The sequence below is a fragment of the Leucoraja erinacea genome, unplaced genomic scaffold, assembly GCF_028641065.1.
Source record: "Leucoraja erinacea ecotype New England unplaced genomic scaffold, Leri_hhj_1 Leri_859S, whole genome shotgun sequence".
NCBI classification, from domain to species: Eukaryota; Metazoa; Chordata; class Chondrichthyes; order Rajiformes; family Rajidae; genus Leucoraja; species Leucoraja erinaceus.
The window spans coordinates 25,987-49,577 of record NW_026576794.1 but is presented as its reverse complement, the minus strand read 5'-3'; the positions used below and the strand labels follow the sequence as shown (position 1 = coordinate 49,577).

The following is a 23,591-nucleotide window of genomic DNA, read 5'->3' as shown; positions in this document are numbered from 1 at the left end:
CCGTGGAGGGGGTGGTGGGGGCGCTGTGCGTGGAGGTCCGTGCCGGGTGTAGTACCGCTCCCAGCCGTGGAGGGGCGCTGTGCGTGGAGGTCCGTGCCGGGTGTAGTACCGCTCCCAGCCATGGAGGGGGTGTGTGGGGGCGCTGTGCTGGGAGGTCAGTGCCGGGTGTAGTTCCGCTCCCAGCCATGGAGGGGGGTGGCAGGGTGGTGGGGGGCGCTGTGCTGGGAGGTCAGTGCCGGGTGTAGTACCGCTCCCAGCCATGGAGGGGGTGATGGGGGCGCTGTGCTGGGAGGTCAGTGCCGGGTGTAGTACCGCTCCCAGCCATGGAGGGGGGTGGCAGGGTGGTGGGGGCGCTGTGCGGGGAGGTCAGTGCCGGGTGTAGTTCCGCTCCCAGCCAGTGGCGGCGCTGGTCAGTGACGTCGATCCCTCGTGGATCCCAAAATGCCGAAGAGACGCCGGGAAGAGACGGGTAACCGTGTCCGTAACGCGGGGAATCCGCTCCGTAACGCGGGGACCGTGTCCGTGCCGCGTGTAGAATCCGCTCCGTAACGGCGCTGGCAGGGGACCGTGTCCGTAACGCGGGGATCCGCTCCGTAACGCGGGGACCGTGACCGTAACGCGGGGAATCCGCTCCGTAACGCGGGGACCGTGTCCGTAACGCGGGGAATCCGCTCCGTAACGCGGGGAATCCGCTCCGTAACGCGGGGAATCCGCTCCGTAACGCGGGGAATCCGCTCCGTAACGCGGGGAATCCGCTCCGTAACGCGGGGCTCCGTAACGCGGGGAATCCGCTCCGTAACGCGGGGACCGTGTCCGTAACGCGGGGAATCCGCTCCGTAACGCGGGGACCGTGTCCGTAACGCGGGGAATCCGCTCCGTAACGCGGGGACTGTTCCGTAACGCGGGGACTGTTCCGTAACGCGGGCCCGGGTCTGTTTCAGCTCCAGGGTCAAAGATGTGAGGAAGGAACTGCAGGTGTCAGTTTAAAACACAAAGACACAAAGTGCTGGAGTAACTCGGTCCATCCCGGGGATTAACCTGGTGAACCTACGCTGGGCTCCCTCAATAGCAAGAATGTCCTTCCTCAAGTTAGGGGACCGAAACTGTACACAATACTCCAGGTGTGGTCTCACCAGGGCCCTGTACAACTGCAGAAGGACCTCTTTGCTCCTATAGGGAGGTTGCACGTACTGTTGCCAGGCAACGCCAACTGGAGTACATGCGGTGAACTTACCGTTGTTCCCAGCGACGCCGACCCGTTAAAACCCCCAAAATTGTCCATTTTTGTGCTGTAAATAATTGTGGAAATCGGGATAAGCGTGAGAGACATTTATCCTACTTCAGAATTCCAAACGTGAGGTGAAATGATGGTAGATATAAGCAAGAGCTGAAGGGATAACAACAGCTAAAGTGCTTGGCGAACATTGGCCGTGCAGATATCAGGATAGAAAATATTGGGAATTATCGCATTTGCTCACTGCATTTCATCAACAGGAAGGCATTGTTTGTGTTTTTTCTTGATTCCTATGGTATCTAAAAAGTTTCAGAAGTAATAAACCTGTGTGTAAAATTTTAAAATCGCCCATAGTTTTCAAGTGGGTTTTTACATGCAAAAAGAAAACGCTTCTGAAGCTAAATTTATCATTTAAAAAAATCGCAAACCATACGTGGGTTTTGAATAACGTTTTACTGAGATGCAAGCCAAGGCATAATTGTTAGCATAATTCAACCTCAGCATCTTGACAACATCCTATTGTAAGGGAGTGGATGTTTAAGCTGTCAGGCCATTTTATTATTTGTCAAAATATACATCTCAACAGCATAATGATAGAAAACTTATTTTCCACACACCACTCGTACATCTGGAGATTTTTTTAATGATAACTTTAGCTTCAGATGTGTTTTCTGTTTGCAGGTAAAAACCCACTTGAGAACCATGGTCGATTTAAAAATTTTACAGCCAGATTTATCACTTCTGAAACTTTTTAGATAGCAAAGGAATCAAGAAAAAATACAAAAAATGCCTTACTGTTGATGAAATGCAGTGAGCAAATGCGATAATTGCCAATATTTTCAATCTTGCTATATGCACGGCCAATGTTCGCCAACCACTGTAGCTGTTACATAGAAAATAGGTGCAGGAGGAGGCCTTTCGGCCCTTCGAGCCAGCACTGCCATTCATTGTGATCATGGCTGATCATCCCAAATCAATAACCCGTGCTTGCCTTCTCCCCATATCCCTTGATTCCACTAGCCCCTAGAGCTCTATCTAACTCTCTCTTAAATTCATCCAGTGACTTGGCCTCCACTGCCCTCTGTGGCAGGGAATTCCACAAATTCACAAAATGTTTTTTCTCACCTCAGTCTTAAATGGCCTCCCCTTTATTAGTCTTAAATTACCTCCCCTTTATTCTAAGACTGTGGCCCCTGGTTCTGGACTCGCCCAACATTGGGAACATTTTTCCTGCATCTAGCTTGTCTAGTCCTTTTATAATTTTATATGTTTCTATAAGATCCCCCTCATCCCTCTAAACCCCAGTGAATACAAGCCTAGTCTTTTCAATCTTACCTCATATGACAGTCCTGCCATCCCAGGGATCAATCTCGTGAACCTACGCTGCACTGCCTCAATCACAAGGATGTCCTTCCTCAAATTAGGAGACCAAAACTGTACACAATACTCCAGATGTGGTCTCACCAGAGCCCTATACAACTGCAGAAAAACCTCTTTACCCCTATACTGAAATCCTCTTGTTATGAACGCCAACATTCCATTAGCTTTCTGCACTGCCTGCTGTACCTGCACACCAACTTTCAGTGACTGGTGCACAAGGACACCCAGGTCTCGCTGCACCTCCCCCTTACCTAACCTAATCCCATTGAGATAATAATCTGCCCCCTTGTTTTTGCCGCCAAAGTGGATAACCTCACATTTATCTATATTATACTGCATCTGCCACACATCTGCCCACTCACTCAACCTGTCCAGGTCACCCTGCAACCTCCTAACATCCTCTTCACAGTTCACACTGCCACCCAGCTTTGTGTCATCCGCAAACTTGCTAGTGTTGCTCCTAATTCCCACTTCCAAATCATTAATATATATGGTAATCAGTTGTGGCCCCAACACCGAGCCTTGTGGCACTCCACTCGCCACTGCCTGCCTATCCACATCAACACCCGACCCCCAATACCATGTGCTCTAATTTTAGTCACCAGTCTCCTGTGTGGGACCTTATCAAAGGCTTTCTGAAAGTCTAGATACACTACATCCACTGACTCCCCTTCATCCATTTTACTTGTCGCATCTTCAGAAAATTACAGATTAGTCAAGCATGATTTCCCTTTCATAAATCCATGCTGACTTGGACTAATCCTTTTACTGCTATCCAAATGTTCCATTATTACCTCTTTAATAATTGACTCCAGCATCTTTCCCACCACCGAAGTCAGGCTAACTGGTCTGTAATTCCCCGTTTTCTCTCTCGCTCCTTGCTTGAAAAGTGGGTTAACATTAGCTATCCTCCAATCCACAGGAACTGATCCTGAATCTATTGAACATTAGAAAATGATCACCAATGCGTCCACTATTTCTAGAGCCATCTCCCTGAAGACCCTGGCATGCAGACCATCAGGTCCAGGGGATTTATCATCCTTGTTTTCCATTCAGGTCTCTCTACCATCATTTCTCCTCACTTTTGGAACTCTGAAGTAGGATAAATGTCTCTCGCGGTTACCCCGATTTCCATAATTATTTACAGCGAAAAAATTATCATTTTGGCGGGTTTTAACAGGTAAGAAAGTACGTGTTTTGTGTGTTAACAGTGTATGCCAGAGGCTGCCATGTCCTCCAGAAGGATTAAGTTGCTCCGTGCGTCACGCCCTTTGACCCGATGACCGTACGTGCAACACCTCTATACTCAACTCCTCTTGTGATAAAGGCCAACATGCCATTCGCTTTCTTCACTGCCTGCTGTACCTGCATGCTTACTTTCATTGACTGATGAACAAGGACCCCCAGATCCCGTTGTACTTCCCCTTTTCCCAACTTGAAACCATTTAGATAATAATCTGCCTTCCACTGGCTCTCACTTGCCCATTTACCTAGTTGCATCTTCAAAACATTACAGAAGATTAGTCAAGCATGATTTCCCCTTCGTAAATCCATGCTGACTCGGACCGATCCTGTTACTGCTATCCAAATGTGCCGTTATTTCATCTTTTTAAATTGACTCCAGCATCTTCCCCACCACCGATGTCAGGCTAACTGGTCTATAATTCCGTTTTCTCTCTCCCGCCTTTCTTAAAAAGTGGGATAACATTAGCTACCCTCCAATCCACAGGAACTGATCCTGAGTCTATAGAACATTGGAAAATGATCACCAATGCGTCCACGATTTCTAGAGCCACTTCCTTAAGTACCCTGGGATGCAGACCATCAGGCCCTGGGGATTTATCAGCCTTCAGTCCCATCAGTCTATCCAACACCATTTCCTGCCTAATGTGGATTTCCTTCAGTTCCTCCGTCACCCCAGATCCTCTGGCCACTAGTACATCAGGAGATTGTTTGTGTCCTCCTTAGTGAAGACAGATCCAAAGTACCTGTTCAACTCATCTGCCATTTCCTTGTTCCCCATAATAAATTCACCTTTTTCAGTCTTCAAGGGTTCAACTTTGGTCTTAACTATTTTATTTTCTCTTCACAAGAAGCTTTTACTATCCTGCTTTATATTCTTGGCTAGCTTACCTTCGTACCTCATCTTTTCTCCCCGTATTGTCTTTTTAGTTATCTTCTGTTGTTCTTTAAACATTACCCAATCCTCTTGCTTCCCGCTCATCTTTGCTACGTTGTACTTCTTCTCTTTAATTTTTATACTGTCCCTGACGTCCCTTGTCAGCCACGGTCGCCCCTTTCTCCCCTTGGAATCTTTCTTCCTCCTAGGAATGAACTGATCCTGCACCTTCTGTATTATTCCTAGAAATACCTGCCATTGTTGTTCCACTGTCATCCCTGCTAGTGTATCTTTCCAGTCAACTTTGGCCAGCTCCTCCCTCATGGCCCCATAGTCCCCTTTATTCAACTGCAACACTGACACCTCCGATCTACCCTTCTCCCTCTCCAATTGTAGATTAAACCTGACCATGTTATGGTCACTGCCTCCTAATGGCTCATTAACCTCGAGGTCTTTTATCAAATCCGGTTCATTACACAACACTAAATCCAGAATTGCCGTCTCCCTGGTAGGCTCCAACACAAGCTGCTCTAAGAATCCATCACAAAGGCACTCTACAAAGTCCCTTTCTTGGGGTCCAGTACCAACCTGATTTTCCCAGTCTACCTACATGTTGAAATCTCCCATAACAACCACAGCATTACCTTTACTACATGCCAATTTTAACTCCTGATTCAACTTGCACCCTATGTCCAGGCTACAGTTTGGGGGCCTGTAGATTAGTCCCATTAGGGTATTTTTATCCTTACAATTCCTTAGTTCTATCCATACTGACTTCACATCTCCTGTTTCAATGTCACCCCTTGCAAGGGACTGGATTTCATTCACCAACAGAGCTACCCCACCCCCTCTGCCCACCTGGATTTTCGATAGGAGGTATACCCTTGAAAAATCAGTTCCCAGCCCTGGCCCTCTTGCAGCCACGTCTCAGCGGGTCAGACAGAATCTGTGGAGAACATGAATAGGTGACGTTTCGGTTCAAGAACCTTCTTCACTATGTCTGATCTTGAAACATCACCTATCCATGTTCTCCGCAGATGCTGCCTGACCTGCTGAGTTACTCCCAACACTCTGTGAAACGTCACCTATCCATGTTCTCCACAGATGCTGCCTGACCCGCTGAGTTACTCTCAACACTCTATGTCTTGTGTCAACATTTATTCAGGCAGAGATTAGATTGTTGATCAGTCCGGGTGTGAAAGCAAATGGGTAGAAAGCGGGAGAATGGGAGTGAGAGGGAAAGGTAGACCAGCCATTGAATGGCGGAGTGGAAACGATGGGCCGAATGGCCTAATTCTGATACTATTTTATGAGCTCCCTCTCCCCTCCCCCCTGGTTGCAGCCTCTCTGGTAGTGAGTGGGCAGTCCACAGACGCCCACAGCGGGCAGCCTCGGTCCAAGCCCCCTCTCCCCACCATCTCTCTCTCCCCCCCCTGACAGTGGTCTCCCCACAGACCCCTCTGCCGGGCAGCCGAAGGCCGAGCCGGCCCCACCAGCTGAGGGGGGAGCAACGTTCGTGGACACCCCCGACCAGCTGACCACCAGCGACGGGCAAGAAAGCTGCCTGAAGATCAGCTCATGGAATGTGGACGGGCTGCGCGCCTGGGTCAAGAAGAATGGCCTGGAGGTGAGGAGAGGGGGGGAGAGAGGGGGAGGGGGAGAGGGGGGGGGGGGGGGGGAGAGAGAGAGATGGGGGAGGGGGAGAGACAGATAGAGGGGAGAGAGATTGGGAGGGGGGGAGAGAGAGGGGGGGAGAGAGGGGGGAGGGGGAGGGGGGAGACAGATAGAGGGGAGAGATGAGAGGAGAGAGAGGAAAGGGGGGGAGGGGGGAGGGGGGGGAGACAGATAGAGGGGAGGGGGGAGGGGGGGGGGGAGACAGATAGAGGGGAGAGAGATGGTTCAGAGGGGGAGAGGACAAAAAGGGAGGAGGAAGAGAGATAGGGGGAGGTGGAGGGAAGAGACATAGAGGGGAGAGAGATGGGGAGTAGGGGAAGGATTTTAGGGGAAGGGGCGAGGTGGGGGCTGCAGGCTTGTGTCAAGAACAGCTGCCTGAGGAGGGGGGGGGGATGATGGGAAGGGGGGGGGGGTTCAGACGCCCCTGGTCTCACCCCTTGCCCCCTCTCTGTCGCCCCCAGTGGGTGGGTTTGGAGAGCCCGGACGTTCTGTGTCTACAGGAGATCAAGTGCACGGATCCAAGAGAAACAGGTGCCGGCGGCCATGAAGGAGATGGTGGATTATCCGCACCAGTACTGGTCGTCCAGCAAGAGCAAGGAGGGCTATAGTGGGGTGGCCATCTTGTGTAAGGCTGAACCCCTCAACGTCACCTACGGCATCGGTGAGTCCCCCCCCCCCCCACTCCCTCGCCCACTCCACCCACTCCCTACTCCCCCCTCGCCCACTCCACCCTCCCCCGGTCCCCCCCTCCCCCCACCCCCTCGCCCACTCCCTAATCCCTCCTCCCCCCTCGCCCACCCCCCCCTCGCCCACTCCACATTCCCTCGTTCCCCCCTTCCCACTCTCGCGCTTCCCCCCCCCCCCGCAGGTAAGTCCGCGTGTCTCCGGGAGGGGGGGGGGTGAGCCTGCAGACTCCGCACAGACAGCACGGTGTCATTGCCATCATTGCAGGGGTAGACGGGCAGGATGGGGATGGAGCGGGGAAAGGGGGAGGGGGGTGAGTGGAGGGCGGTGGGCGTGTGGGGGGGGGGTAGGGGTAGGGAGAGCGGGCAGACTCCACACCAACAGCAGGGCTGGAGGAGCATGCTGGCGGGAGGAGGGGGTGTGAGCGTGCAGGACCCCACACCACCACAGCATGGTCCCGTTGCAGGAGCAGGGGGGGGGGGGGTGGGCGCGTGCGCAGTGCGGGCTCCACACCAACAGCACTGTCCCGTTACAGGAGCAGGAGTAGGGGAGGACGATGGGGGAGGGGGGGGGGGGGGGGGGGTAGGGAGAGCGTGCGGGCTCCACACTGACAGCACCGTCCCGTTGCAGGAGACGGGTGGGGGGGGGGGGGGGGGTAGGGAGAGCGTGCGGGCTCCACACTGACAGCACCGTCCCGTTGCAGGAGCGGGGGGGGGGAGGGGGAATAGGGGAGAGCGTGCGGGCTCCACACCAACAGCACTGTCCCGTTGCAGGAGCAGGGGAGGACGGGGGGGGGGGGGAGGGGGGATAGGTAGGGAGAGCGTGCGGGCTCCCACACTGACAGCACCGTCCCGTTGCAGGAGTCGAGGAGCAGGGGGGGGGGGAGGGGGGGTAGGGGAGAGCGTGCGGGCTCCACACCAACAGCACGATCCCGTTACAGGAGCACGAGGGCGAGGGGGGGGTGAGGAGTAGGGAGAGCGTGCGGGCTCCACACTGACAGCACCGTCCCGTTGCAGGGGGGAGGGGGGGTAGGGAGAGCGTGCGGGCTCCACACCAACAGCACCGTCCCGTTGCAGGAGCAGGGGGGGGGGAGGGGGGGGGAGAGTAGGGAGAGCGTGCGGGCTCCACACCAACAGCACCGTCCCGTTACAGGAGTTGAGGAGCACGAGGGCGAGGGGTGGGTGAGGAGTAGGGAGAGCGTGCGGGCTCCACACCAACAGCACCGTCCCGTTGCAGGAGTCGAGGAGCACGATGGCGAGGGCCGGCTGATCACGGTGGAGATGGAGAAGTGTTTTGTGGTGTCGGTCTACGTGCCAAACTCGGGCCGGGGCCTGGTCAGGCTGGATTATCGGCAGGCCTGGGACGGGGCCTTGCGCGGGTACCTGGAGGAGCTACAGAGCCGGAAGCCCCTGGTGTTGTGCGGGGACCTGAATGTGGCCCACGATGACATCGACCTGAAGAACCCCAAGACCAACCGCAAGTCGGCGGGGTTCACCCCCCAGGAGAGGCAGGGCCTGGACCAGTTGTTGGGTCTGGGTCTAGTCGACACCTTTCGCCACCTCCACCCCTCCCTGCCCCACGCCTACACCTTCTGGACCTACATGGGCAACTGTAGGGCCAAGAATGTGGGCTGGAGGCTCGACTACCTGTTACTCTCCCGCTCCCTGCTCCCCCGCCTCTGTGACAGCAAGATACGCACAAAGATCATGGGGTCAGACCACTGCCCCGTCACCCTGCTGCTGGCCCTCTGACCCCCGACCCCTCACCCTGCTGCTGGCCCCCGACCCCTCACCCTGCTGCTGACCCCTCGACCCCCCGACCCCCTCACCCTGCTGCTGGCCCCCGACCCCCTCACCCTGCTTCTGACCCCTGAGCCCTCACCCTGCTTCTGCCCCTGACCCCCGACCCCTCACCCTGCTTCTGCCCCTGACCCCCGACCCCTCACCCTGCTGCTGGCCCTCTGACCCCCGACCCCTCACCCTGCTGCTGACCCTCTGACCCCGAACCGTCACCCTGCTTCTGACCCCGAACCGTCACCCTGCTGCTGGCCCTGACTCCCGGCCTGTAGCCCCATCACCCCTAAGCCCCCGACCCCACACCCCAAGCCTGGGACCTCTGACCTGACCTGACCCTGCGGGTGAGCTGGGTGTCGATGTTTGTGATCGTGATGGTTCTTCAATAAAGCCAGGTGGCCCATTTATACTCGAGTGTATCATTCACACCCCACCCTCTCCCCTCCCCCCCCCTCCCCCCCGCCCCCCCCTCTCCCCCACCCCCCCTCCCCCACCTCCCCTCTCCCACCCAACCCCTCACCCCCACCCCCAGGCAGGGGGAGGGTGGGAGGGGGCAGGGCGTGGGTGACGGAGGGGGTCATGGATAGGTCGGGGGTCACGGACGGGTCGGGGTCACGGAGGGGGCAGGGTCACGGAGGGGGGGCTGGGGGGGGTCACGGACGGGTCGGGCTCACGGAGGGGGGGGGGGGGGTCACGGACGGGTCGGGGTCACGGACGGGTCGGGGGGTCACGGACGGGTCGGGGTCACGGAGGGGGCGGGGGTCACCCCCACAGTCAGGGACGACAGAGGCCGGAGTGATTTATAATCGTTACTTTATTGTTAATTGGACGTCAGGTTATTTCCAACATTGAACAACAGACATGATGCGGAGCGAGAGATTAGTGTCGTCATCAACCCGGCCCGAGCACAGCCCACCGGACGCCCCCCCCATAGCCCCCCCCCCCCCCCCCCCCCCCCCCCGTAGCCCCCCCACCCCCCATAGCCTCCCAACCCAGCCTGGAGCAGAGCCGTCTTTCCCCACAGCCCACCCTAGCCCCCCCCCCCATAGCCCCACCCCCCGTAGCCCCCCCACCCCGTAGCCCATGGCCCACCCCCCGTAGCCCCCCCACCCACATAGCCTCCCAACCCAGCCTGGAGCAGAGCCGTCTTTCCCACAGCCCCCCCCCCCCCTAGTCCCTCCTCCCACCCACCATCCCCGCCCTCATTGCCCCCCAGACCCCCAGCCTCCCCACCTCTAGGGGCAATGGCCCAACCACTGGGGAAATAATTAGTGTCGACACAGAACAGAGCAGTCTCTCCCTAGCCCCCCCCCCCCCCCCCCACCACCAGTCTCACACACACTCCCCACAAACCAGAGAGAGGCGGGGGTCTATGGTGACAGAGAGGAGGGATTGGGTTACGAGGAGTGTGGGGGTCACGAGGGTGAGGGGTCACAGGGAAGTCGGGGGGTCATGGGGAGGTTGAGGTCATGGGGGTGAGGGGTCACGAGTGGGGGTCGCGAGGGTAAGAGGTCACGGGGAGGGTGAGGGTCACGGGAGTGCGGAGGTCACGAGGGTGACGGGTCGTGGAAGTTGCATCGTTTCCGCTCCCTCAGTGAGGAGAGGCCGTCTCAAGTGAGGGGTCACGACTTGTCCTCAGTGGGTCAGGGGTCAGCAGCTGGTCCAGAGGGGGTTCAGGGGTGAGGTCATGGTCGTGACCTGGTCCCAAGGGAGGTCAGGGGTCCTGACCCTCGAGTGTGCGGGCTCCATGGCCAGGTCGGGGGTTGGGGGTCAGGAGAAGCTCTGTATGGGGTGACTGACCCTCATACACCCCCAGTAGCAGGCGCGGGCCAGGCAGCAGAGGCTGAGGGTGCCCGTCACTGCCCACGCACTGTAGATGCCGTGGTGATGTTGCGCTGGCTGCCATGTTGTAGCCTGTGGGGGAGAGAGGGGGAGACATCACCATAGCCCCTCTACGCCCCTGTCCCCTCCCTCCCCTCTACCCCCCTGTCCCCTCCCTCCCCTCTACCCCCCCGTCCCTCATGACCAGTCCCTCTCCTCCCTCCCCTACCCCCCCACAAATGCACACACGCACGCACGCACACACACAAACACACACACACACACACTCACACACACACAAACACACACACACACACACACACACACACAGACACACACACACACACACACACACACACACACACACACACACACTCACACACACACACACACACACACACACACACACACACACACACACACACTCACACAGACACTCACACACACACACACAGACACACACACAGACACACACAGACACACACACACACACACACACACACACACACACACACACACACACACACACACACAGACACACACACAGACACACACACACACTCACTCACACACAGACACACACACACACACACACACACACACACACACACACACACACACACACACACACACACACACACACACACACACTCACGCACACACACACACACACACACGCACACACACTCACACACACACACACAGACACACACACACACACACACTCACCACCACCACGGCCGTGACAATGAGGAGCAACATCCCCAGGCTGAGGATCCACACGCAGCGTTTCCGTGGATACCGCGTCCAATCGACGACTGCGGAGGCAGTGAAGGATGAGTGGGGGGGGGGGGGTGAACGACAGAGGGGGTTCAAGAGGGGGGGGGGGGATGAAAGACAGAGGGGGGTTCAAGAGGGGGGGTGACTACAGCCGCGGACGTGACTCACACTCGGTGACAGTGAGTGATCGGCCGGGGGTATAAGGGGTGATGGGGGGGTATATGGGGGGGATGGGGGGGTATAAGGGGGTGATGGGGGGGGTATAAGGGGGTGAGGGGGGGGTATAAGGGGGTGATGGGGGGTATAAGGGGGTGAGGGGGGGAGTATAAGGGGGGGTGATGGGGGGGTATAAGGGGGTGATGGGGGGGTATAAGGGGGTGATGGGGGGGGTATAAGGGGGTGATGGGGGGGTATAAGGGGGTGGGGGGGGGTATAAGGGGGTGATGGGGGGGGTATAAGGGGGTGATGGGGGGGGGGGGGTATAAGGGGGCGTGGGGGGGGGGGGGTATAGGGGGTGATGGGGGGTATAAGGGGGTGATGGGGGGGTGAAGGGGGTGATGGGGGGGTATAAGGGGGGTGATGGGGGGGGTATAGGGGGTGATGGGGGGTATAAGGGGGTGATGGGGGGGGGGTATAAGGGGGTGATGGGGGGGTATAAGGGGGTGATGGGGGGGTATAAGGGGGGGATGGGGGGGGTATTAGGGGGGGATGGGGGGGGTATAAGGGGGTGATGGGGTGTATAAGGGGGTGATGGGGGGGTATAAGGGGGTGATGGGGGGGGGGGGTATAAGGGGGTGATGGGGGGGGTATAAGGGGGTGATGGGGGGGTATAAGGGGGTGATGGGGGGGATAAGGGGGTGGGGGGGTATAAGGGGGTGATGGGGGGGTATATATAAGGGGGTGATGGGGGGGTATAAGGGGGTGATGGGGGGGTATAAGGGGGTGATGGGGGGTATAAGGGGGTGATGGACCAGGTGGACGTGACTCACACTCGCCGACAGTGGGGACATCGAGCGAGGGTCCGGTCCGTGAACTCTCTCCACTGCAACAAGAGAGAGACAGGTGAACCCCACACTCACCCCCCCCCCGCACGACACTGACCTCCCCCCGCACGACACTGACCCCCCCGCACGACACTGACCCCCCCCCACGACACTGACCCCCCCCCCACACTCAACCCCCCCCACGACACTGACCCCCCCCCACGACACTGACTCCCCCGCACGACACTCACCCCCTCCCGCACGACACTCGCCCCCCCCTCCCCGACGCCAATACACCCCCGGCAGATAGACCCCCCCCCCCCCCCACCGGCAGAAACCCTCCCCCCCCTCACCAGGAATGTGTGGGTGCAGTGGCCACAGGTGACGGGGGCTCCAGGCGGCTGCGGCTCCGGCTCCGGACTGTTCCGTCCCGCACGGACCGAGCCCAGTGTGATGATCCGCTTACTGGGGGGAGGGGGGGGGGGGGGGGGGGGGGGGGGGGGAGAGAGGGGGAGGGGGGTAGAGAGGGGGGGGGAGAGAGGAGAGCAGGGGAGACAGGGGGGAGGGGGGAGAGAGGGGGAGAGACAACCCCATCAATTATCAAGCAACTGAACCATCCTGTCATCAGCCAGAGAGCAGTCCTGACCTCCTATCTACCTCACAGGAGGCCTGTGGACTGTCTTTAACCAGACCCCCCACTCCCCGCCCACCCACTCCCATCCAATGCCCCCAAACTGACTTGTCCTGGTCGTGTCAGTAACACTCACTTACACAAACCGTTACTCCCTTTGTCCCAAGGGTCGGCAACTAACAGCCCACGGGCCGGATCCGGCCCTGAACCCCCAAACATCCGGCCCCCGACCCCCCAAACATCCGGCCCTGAACCCCCAAACATCCGGCCCCGCAGGCATTTTTTTTAAATGCCAGTCACGGGGACACGGGGGATCTGGGCACTACAGTCACGGTGACACGAGGGATCTGGGCACTACAGTCACGGTGACACGAGGGATCTGGGCACTACAGTCGGTATCGGGGACATGAGGGATCTGGGCACTACAGCCAGTATCGGGGACACGAGGGATCTGGGCACTACAGTATCGGGGACACGAGGGATCTGGGCACTACAGTAGTCGGGGGACACGAGGGATCTGGGCACTACAGCCAGTATCGGGGACACGAGGGATCTGGGCACTACAGCCAGTCCCGGGGACACGAGGGATCTGGGCACTACAGCCAGTATCGGGGACACGAGGGATCTGGGCACTACAGCCAGTCCCGGGGACACGAGGGATCTGGGCACTACAGTATCGGGGACACGAGTCACGGGGGACAAGAGGGATCTGGGCACTACAGTGGGGACACGAGGGATCTGGGCACTACAGCCAGTCACGGGGACACGAGGGATCTGGGCACACTACAGTATCGGGGACACGAGGGATCTGGGCACTACAGTATCGGGGACACGAGGGATCTGGGCACTACAGCCAGTATCGGGGACAACGAGGGATCTGGGCACTACAGCCAGTCACGGGGACACGAGGGATCTGGGCACTACAGCAGTATCGGGGACACGAGGGATCTGGGCACTACAGTATCGGGGACACGAGGGATCTGGGCACTACAGCCAGTCACGGGACACGAGGGATCTGGGCACTACAGCCAGTATCGGGGACACGAGGGATGGGCACTACAGTATCGGGGACACGAGGGATCTGGGCACTACAGCCAGTATCGGGGACACGAGGGATCTGGGCACTACAGTCACGGGGACACGAGGGATCTGGGCACTACAGTCACGGGGACACGAGGGATCTGGGCACTACAGCCAGTCCCGGGGACACGAGGGATCTGGGCACTACAGTACGGGGACACGAGGGGATCTGGGCACTACAGTCACGGGGACACGAGGGATCTGGGCATACAGTATCGGGGAAACACGAGGGGGGCACTACGGGGACACGAGGGATCTGGGCCTACAGTATCGGGGACACGAGGGATCTGGGCACTACAGCCAGTATCGGGGACACGAGGGATTGGGCACTACAGCCAGTATCGGGGACACGAGGGATCTGGGCACTACAGTATCGGGGACACGAGGGATCTGGGCACTACAAGCCAGTATCGGGGACACGAGGGATCTGGGCACTACAGCCAGTATCGGGGACACGAGGGATCTGGGGCACTATACAGCCAGTATCGGGGACACGAGGGATCACTACAGTATCGGGGACACGAGGGATCTGGGCACTACAGTCACGGGGACACGAGGGATCTGGGCACTACAGCCAGTCATCGGGGACACGAGGGATCTGGGGCACTACAGTCACGGGGACACGAGGGATCTGGGCACTACACAGTATCGGGGACACGAGGGATCTGGGCACTACAGCCAGTCACGGGGACACGAGGGATCTGGGCACTACAGTATCGGGGACACGAGGGATCTGGGCACTACAGTATCGGGGACACGAGGGATCTGGGCACTACAGCCAGTATCGGGGACACGAGGGATCTGGGCACTACAGTCACGGGGGACACGAGGGATCTGGGCACTACAGCCAGTATCGGGGACACGAGGGATCTGGGCACTACAGTCACGGGGACACGAGGGATCTGGGCACTACAGCCAGTATCGGGGACACGAGGGATCTGGGCACTACTGGGCACTACACAGTATCGGGGACACGAGGGATCTGGGCACTACAGTCAGTATCGGGGACACGAGGGATCTGGGCACTACACAGTATCGGGGACACGAGGGATCTGGGCACTACAGCCAGTATCGGGGACAGTCAGGGGGGGGAGGGGATCTGGGCACTACAGCCAGTACGGGGACACGAGGGATCTGGGCACTACAGTCAGTCGGGGACACGGGGGATCTATCGGGGACACGAGGGATCTGGGCACTACAGTCAGTATCGGGGACACGAGGGATCTGGGCACTACAGCCAGTCCGGGGACACGAGGGATCTGGGCACTACACTATCGGGGACCGAGGGATCTGGGCACTACAGCCAGTATCGGGGGGACGAGGGATCTGGGCACTACAGTCAGTATCGGGGACACGAGGGATCTGGGCACTACACAGTATCGGGGACACGAGGGATCTGGGCACTACAGCCAGTCAAGGGGACACGAGGGATCTGGGCACTACAGTCAGTATCGGGGACACGAGGGATCTGGGCACTACAGTCAGTCTGGGGACACGAGGGTGGGCACTACAGTATCGGGGACACGAGGGATCTGGGCACTACAGTCAGTATCGGGGACACGAGGGATCTGGGCACTACAGTCAGTATCGGGGACACGAGGGATCTGGGGGACAGTATCGGGGACACGAGGGATCTGGGCACTACAGTATCACGGGGACACGAGGGATCTGGGCACTACAGTATCGGGGACACGAGGGATCTGGGCACTACAGCCAGTATCGGGGACACGAGGGATCTGGGACATACAGCAGTATCGGGGACACGAGGGATCTGGGCACTACAGCCAGTATCGGGGACACGAGGGATCTGGGCACTACAGTATCGGGGACACGAGGGATCTGGGCACTACACAGTATCGGGGACACGAGGGATCTGGGCACTACAGTATCGGGGACACGAGGGATCTGGGCACTACAGCCAGTATCGGGGACACGAGGGATCTGGGCACTACAGTCAGTATCGGGGACACGAGGGATCTGGGCACTACAGCCAGTATCGGGACACGAGGGATCTGGGCACTACAGCCAGTATCGGGGACACGAGGGATCTGGGCACTACAGCCAGTATCGGGGACACGAGGGATCTGGGCACTACAGTATCGGGGACACGAGGGATATGGGCACTACAGCACTATCGGGGACACGAGGTATCTGGGCACTACAGTCACGGGGACACGAGGGATCTGGGCACTACAGTATCGGGGACACGAGGGATCTGGGCACTACAGCAGGTCGGGGACACGAGGGATCTGGGCACTACAGTATCGGGGACACGAGGGATCTGGGCACTACAGTCACGGGGACACGAGGGATCTGGGCACTACAGCCACACGAGGGATCGGGCACTACAGCCAGTATCGGGGACACGAGGGATCTGGGCACATACAGCCAGTATCGGGGACACGAGGATCTGGGCATACAGCCAGTCGGGGACACGAGGGATCTGGGCACTACAGCCAGTATCGGGGACACGAGGGATCTGGGCACTACAGCCAGTATCGGGGACACGAGGGATCTGGGCACTACAGCCAGTATCGGGGACACGAGGGATCTGGGCACTACAGTATCGGGGACACGAGGGGATCTGGGCACTACAGCCAGTATCGGGGACACGAGGGATCTGGGCACTACTACAGTATCGGGGGATGGATCTGGGCACTAAAGCAGTCGGGGACACGAGGGATCTGGGGGGTATCGGGGACACGAGGGATCTGGGCACTACAGCAGTACGGGGACACGAGGGATCTGGGCAACACAACAGTATCGGGGACACGAGGGATCTGGGCACTACAGCCAGGGGGACACGAGGGATCTGGGCACTCAGTATCGGGACACGAGGGATCTGGGCACTACAGTCACGGGGACACGAGGGATCTGGGCACTACAGCCAGTATCGGGGACACGAGGGATCTGGGCACTACAGCCAGTATCGGGGACACGAGGGATCTGGGACTACAGCACGACAGTCAAGCCAGTATCGGGGACACGAGGGATCTGGGCACTACAGTCACGGGGACACGAGGGATACGGGCACTACAGCCAGGGGACACGAGGGATCTGGGGCACTACAGTCCCGGGGACACTGGGCACTACAGTCACGGGGACACGAGGGATCTGGGCACTAGTCAGCCAGTATGGGGACACGAGGGATCTGGGCACTACAGCCACCAGTACACGGGGACACGAGGGATCTGGGCACTACAGCCAGTATCGGGGACACGAGGGATCTGGGGCACTACAGCCGTATCGGGGGACACGAGGGATCTGGGCACTACAGCCAGATCGGGGACACGAGGGATCTGGGCTAACTTTTTACAGTATCGGGGGAACGGAGGGATCTGGGCACTACAGCCAGTCATGGGGACACGAGGGATCTGGGCACTACAGTCATCATGGGACACGAGGGATCTGGGCACTACAGTATCGGGGACACGAGGGATCTTGGGGCCTACAGTATCGGGGACACGAGGGATCTGGGCACTACAGTCGGGGACACGAGGGATCTGGGCACTACAGTATCGGGGACACGAGGGATCTGGGCACTACAGCCAGTATCGGGGACACGAGGGATCTGGGCACTACAGCCAGTATCGGGGACACGAGGGATCTGGGCACTACAGCCAGTATCGGGGACACGAGGGATCTGGGCACTACAGCCAGTATCGGGGACACGAGGGATCTGGGCACTACAGTATCGGGACACAAGGGATCTGGGCACTACAGTCAGTCACGGGGCAGACCAGCTGATCTACAAAAAACGAATTGAAAAACACGTGAAAACTATTGTGTAAAACAACAGCAAGTGTCACACTAGACGTGGCCCACCAACCGCTCACAGACGGGTCCTGGACCCTAGGCAGAACAAGGTTGCTGACCCCTGTATCTGTACACTGTGGACGGATCGATTGTAATCATGTATTGTCTTTCCGCTGACTGGTTAGCACACAACTAAAGCTTTTCACTGTACCTCGATACACGTGACAATAAACTACACTGATACTGACAAACATCAGCATGCTCTCACCACTTGCAAAGGTGCAGGGTCTGGCCACAGAGCAGCACCCATCATAGCCGCAGGAGATTCTCACCTCCCCCGTCCCTGACATCCCACGTCCCACCCTGGCCAAGCCCCTGGACACTGGATCAACAGCCACCGCGACAGGTGCTGAATCACCGACTGTAACAGCCCTGTTAGCTGTAGGACAGTCACAACTGCGGTGGACATTCCCAATACACACTGAAACCCCCCCCCGCACACACTCCCACTCCCGCACACACCCCCCCCACACACACACACACTCACCCACACACACTCAAACCCCCCACGCACACTCACCACCCCACCACACACAAACTCCCCCCGCACACACACTCACCCATGCACACTCACCCCCTCCACACACACTCACACTCCACCCCCCGCACACCTCCCCCCCACACACTCACCCCAACACACACTCACCCACACACACTCACCCACACACACCCACCACCCCCCCACAATGGTGGACATTACCCACACTCACCAGTAGGGGCGAGGGACAGGCGATTCTCTGCGATGTGACTTTACAGATGAGGAGGAGACAGTTACACGGACATCGCACGTACTTCTTCCCCACCGGGGCGTTCTTTATCGGCTGGAGGAGAGGGAGAGTGGGGGGGAGAGTGTGAGAGGGGGAGAGGGGGAGAATGTGTGAGAGGGGGAGAGTGGGAGAGAGGGAGAGTGAGGGGGAGAGTGTGAGGGGGAGAATGTGTGAGGGGGAGAGGGGGAGAGTGGGAGAGAGGGAGAGAGGGAGAGAGAGAGGGAGAGGGGGAGAGAGGGGAGAGGGGGAGAGAGGGAGGGGGAAAGAGTGTGTGGGAGGGGGAGAGGGAGAGGAGAGGGAGAGAGTGGAGGAGTGAGAGGGAGAGGAGGGGGAGGGAGAGAGAGGGAGGGAGAGAGAAAGAGAGGGAGAGAGAGGGAGAGGGAGGGAGAGGGGGAGAGTGGGAGAGAGGGAGAGGGGGGAGGGGGGAGAGGGAGAGGGAGAGGGGGAGAGAGGGAGAGGGGGAGAGGGAGAGAGGGGGAGGGGGGGAGAGAGTGAGGGGGGAGACCAGGGAGGGACGGAAAGGGGAGGGGGGGAATGAGAGCGGGGCGTGTGGGTAGGGGGGGGGAGTGAGCAGGGGGGCTGCGGGGGGGAAAGTGAGCAGGGGGGGGAATGAGAGCCGGGGGGTGGTGGGGGGGGGAGTGAGCGGAGGGGAGGGTGAGCAGGGGGAATAAGAAGGGACCGTGCAGGAGGGGGATGAGCAGGAGGTGTGAGTGAGCAGGGAGGGGATGCTGTGTTGTGTTCTCACCGTCGCCTCGTTACAGACCCCACACTTGACCACGTGCTGTTGCATCTTGCCCTCCACATTGATTAGCGACTGACACACGCGGCAGCTGATCACCGGGCTGCTGCCGCTCTCGGGGCTGGTGACAGGGGAGTAGGGGGGCGGCTCGTCACCGGTCAACACTGCAGCAGCCGGTGGGGGCCGTGGGGGAACTCCGGGAACCCTGAGAGAACAGCAACACAGAGAGGGGTCAGTCAGATCATCAGGGAGGTCAGTCAGACCATCAGAGAGGTCAGTCAGACCATCAGAGGGGTCAGTCAGACTATCAGACAACCCACCCCAGGTACAGGCGGAGAGGGAGGAGTCGCAGAGGTGGGGTGATAGGGAGGGGCGTTGGAAGGTGTTGGGGGTTAGGGGGGGTGTTAGGGGGGGTAGGAGGGGGAGGGGTGGGGGGGGTAGTCATGGGCTGGGAGCTGAACATCCAGGGATATTCAATATTCAGAAGGGATAGAGAGAAAGGAAAAGGAGGTGGGGTAGCGTTGCTTAGCTGTTTATGAGAGGAGATTAACGCAATGGAAAGGAAGGATATTAGCTTGGAGGATGTGGAATCGATATGGGTAGAGCTGTGTACAGGCCACCTAACAGTAGTAGTGAAGTTGGGGATGGTATCAAACAGGAAATTAGAAATGCGTGCGACAAAGGCAAAATAGTTATAATGGGTGACTTCAATCTACATATAGATTGGGTGAATCAAATTGGCAGGGGTGCTGAGGAAGAGGATTTCTTGGAATGTATGCGGGATAGTTATCTAAATCAACATGTAGAGGAACCAACGAGAGAGCAGGCTATTCTAGACTGGGTATTGAGTAATGAGGAAGGGTTAGTTAGCAGTCTTGTTGTACGTGCCCCCTTGGGCAAGAGTGCCCATAATATGGTTGAGTTCTTCATTAGGATGGAGAGTGACATTGTTAATTCAGAAACAATGGTTCTGAACTTAAAGAAAGGTAACTTTGAGGGTATGAGACGTGAATTGGCCAAGATTGACTGGCAATTAATTCTAAAAGGGTTGACGGTGGATATGCAATGGAAGATATTTAAAGATTGCATGAATGAACTACAAAAATTGTTCATCCCAGTTTGGCAAAAGAATAAATCAGGGAAGGTAGTGCATCCGTGGATAACAAGGGAAATCAGGGATAGTATCAAAGCAAAGGATGATGCGTACAAATTAGCCAGATAAAGCAGCATACCAGAGGACTGGGAGAAATTCAGAGACCAGCAGAGGAGGACAAAGGGCTTAATTAGGAAAGGGAAAATAGATTATGAAAGAAAACTGGCAGGGAACATAAAAACTGACTGCAAAAGTTTTTATAGATATGTGAAAAGAAAGAGATTAGTTAAAACAAATGTAGGTCCCTTGCAGTCAGAAACAGGTGAGTTGTTCATGGGGAACAAGGGTTATGGCGGACCAATTGAATAACTACTTTGGTTCCGTCTTCACTAAGGAAGAAATAAATAATCTGCCGGAAATAGCAGGGGCCCGCGGGTCAAAGGAGTTGGAGGAACTGAGTGAAATCCAGGTTAGCCGGGAAGTGGTGTTGGGTAAATTGAATGGATTAAAGGCCGATAAATCCCCAGGGCCAGATAGGCTGCATCCCAGAATACTTAAGGAAGTAGCTCCAGAAATAGTGGATGCATTAGTAATAATCTTTCAAAACTCTTTAGATTCTGGAGTAGTTCCTGAGGATTGGAGGGTAGCAAACGTAACCCCACTTTTTAAAAAGGGAGGGCGAGAGAAAACGGGGAATTACAGACCAGTTAGTCTAACATCGGTAGCGGGGAAACTGCTAGAGTCAGTTATTAAAGATGGGATAGCAGCACATTTGGAAAGTGGTGAAATCATTGGACAAAGTCAGCATGGATTTATGAAGTGGATGTGGTGTATCTAGACTTCCAGAAGGCTTTCGACAAGGTCCCACATAAGAGATTAGTGTACAAACGTAAAGCACACGGCATTGGGGGTTCAGTATTGATGTGGATAGAGAACTGGCTGGCAAACAGGAAACAAAGAGTAGGAGTAACTACATTTCACAATGGCAGGCAGTGACTAGTGGGGTACCGCAAGGCTCAGTGCTGAGACCCCAGCTATTTACAATATATATTAATGATCTGGATGAGGGGAATTGAAGGCAATATCTCCAAGTTTGCGGATGACACTAAGCTGGGGGGCAGTGTTAGCTGTGAGGAGGATGCTAGGAGACTGCAAGGTGACTTGGATAGGCTGGGTGAGTGGGCCAAATGTTTGGCAGATGCAGTATAGTGTGGATAAATGTGAGGTTATCCATTTTGGTGGCAAAAAACGGGAAAGCAGACTATTATCTAAATGGTGGCCGATTAGGAAAAGGGGGAGATGCAGCGAGACCTGGGTGTCATGGTACACCAGTCATTGTAGGTAGGGATGCAGGTGCAGCAGGCAGTAAAGAAAGCGAATGGTATGTTAGCTTTTCATAGCAAAAGGATTTGAGTATAGGAGCAGGGAGGTTCTACTACAGTTGTACAGGGTCTTGGTGAGACCACACCTGGAGTATTGCGTACAGTTTTGGTCTCCAAATCAGAGGAAATACATTCTTGCCATAGAGGGAGTGCAGAGAAGGTTCACCAGACTGATTCCTGGGATGTCAGGACTGTCTTATGAAGAAAGACTGGATAGACTTGGTTTATACTCTCTAGAATTTAGGAGATTGAGAGGGAATTTTATTGAAAATTCTTAAGGGGTTGGACAGGCTAGATGCAGGAAGATTGTTCCCGATGTTGGGGAAGTCCAGGATAAGGGGTCACAGCTTAAGGATAAGGGGGAAATCCTTTAAAACCGCGATGAGAAGAACTTTTTTCACACAGAGAGTGGTGAATCTCTGGAATTCTCTGCCACAGAGGGTAGTTGAGGCCAGTTCATTGGCTATATTTAAGAGGGAGTTAGATGTGGCCCTTGTGGCTAAGGGGATCAGGGGATATGGAGAGAAGGCAGGTACGGGATACTGAGTTGGATGGTCAGCCATGATCATATTGAATGGCGGTGCAGGCTGGAAGGGCCGAATGGCCTACTCCTGCACCTAATTTCTATGTTTCTATGTTGTCCTGGAGGCTGGTGGGGAGGGGCGGTGGGGAACCCCGGGATCCCGAGGGGAAATGAGGGGGGTTGCTGGGGTCGTGGACGGTTCAGCGTGGGGGCTGAGGAGGGGGTGTGAGTGGGGGTGGGGGTTTAGGGTGGGGGTCAGGTGTGTGTGAGTGTGGGGGGGGTTGTGAGTGTGGGGGGGGGGGGTTAGGGTGGGTCAGTGTGTTGGGGGTGTGGGGTTAGGGTAGGGTGTGAGTGGGGGGGTTTGGGGGGGGTGTGAGTGGGGTCAGTGTGAGTGGGGGTGGGGTTAGGGTAGGGTGTGTAAGTGGGGGGGGGTTTGGGGGGTGTGTGAGTGGGGTCAGGGTGAGTGGGGGGGGGGGGGGTTTAGGGGAGGGGGTCAGTGGGGGGTCCCAGGGGGGGGGGTCTCGTCTCCCGGGCGACGGAAGCCCCGCCCCCATCACGTGACTCTCACCTGGTGGCGCGTGCGCGTGCGCGCGTAGGGCGCGGGGGTCGCGACCTTGCCCCGGGGGCGCGCACGGCCCTGTCATCGCGCCCGCGGTCTCGGCGCCGTCGTCAGTCCCCCGCGCCCGCGCCCCCCCCTCCCCCCCGGGGCGGGCGGCAGCAAGCGGCGCCCGCTCCCCGCGCCGGCCATGGCGCTGCGTCTGACGTCACCGCGCCTCGCTCCCTCCCCTGCGCCGGCCATGGCGCTGCGTCTGACGTCACCGCTCCCCCGCGCCGGCCATGGCGCTGCGTCTGACGTCACCGCTCCCCCGCGCCGGCCCCCGCGCCGGCCATGGCGCTGCGTCTGACGTCACCGCTCCCCCGCGCCGGCCATGGCGCTGCGTCTGACGTCACCGCTCCCCCGCGCCGGCCATGGCGCTGCGTCTGACGTCACCGCGCCCCGCTCCCTCCCCCGCGCCGGCCCCGCCCATGTCGACGACCTCTGCGCGGTGACGTCATCGCTCACCGGCTACGCGATTGCGTCATCGGTCTGCC

At 57.7% G+C, this 23,591-nt stretch overlaps 2 protein-coding genes across 2 annotated transcripts; one reads left to right on the top strand and one right to left on the bottom strand.

Moving 5' to 3' along the window:
• Positions 1-386: 386 nt before the first annotated feature.
• apex1 (APEX nuclease (multifunctional DNA repair enzyme) 1) lies at positions 387-8,893 on the top strand. Its single transcript, XM_055631672.1, is given in 5 exon segments — positions 387-469; positions 6,188-6,360; positions 6,869-6,928; positions 6,930-7,068; positions 8,328-8,893. Coding segments are annotated over 5 exon segments (915 nt in total). The 5' UTR covers positions 387-441; the 3' UTR covers positions 8,843-8,893.
• Positions 8,894-10,203: 1,310 nt separating this feature from the next.
• On the bottom strand, positions 10,204-23,390 carry LOC129694918 (type 1 phosphatidylinositol 4,5-bisphosphate 4-phosphatase-like). The gene is given in 9 exon segments (XM_055631673.1): positions 10,204-10,798; positions 11,435-11,511; positions 11,514-11,523; positions 12,471-12,527; positions 12,822-12,933; positions 18,706-18,719; positions 18,721-18,816; positions 19,508-19,805; positions 23,359-23,390. Coding segments are annotated over 9 exon segments (840 nt in total). The 3' UTR covers positions 10,204-10,654.
• Positions 23,391-23,591: the final 201 nt, after the last annotated feature.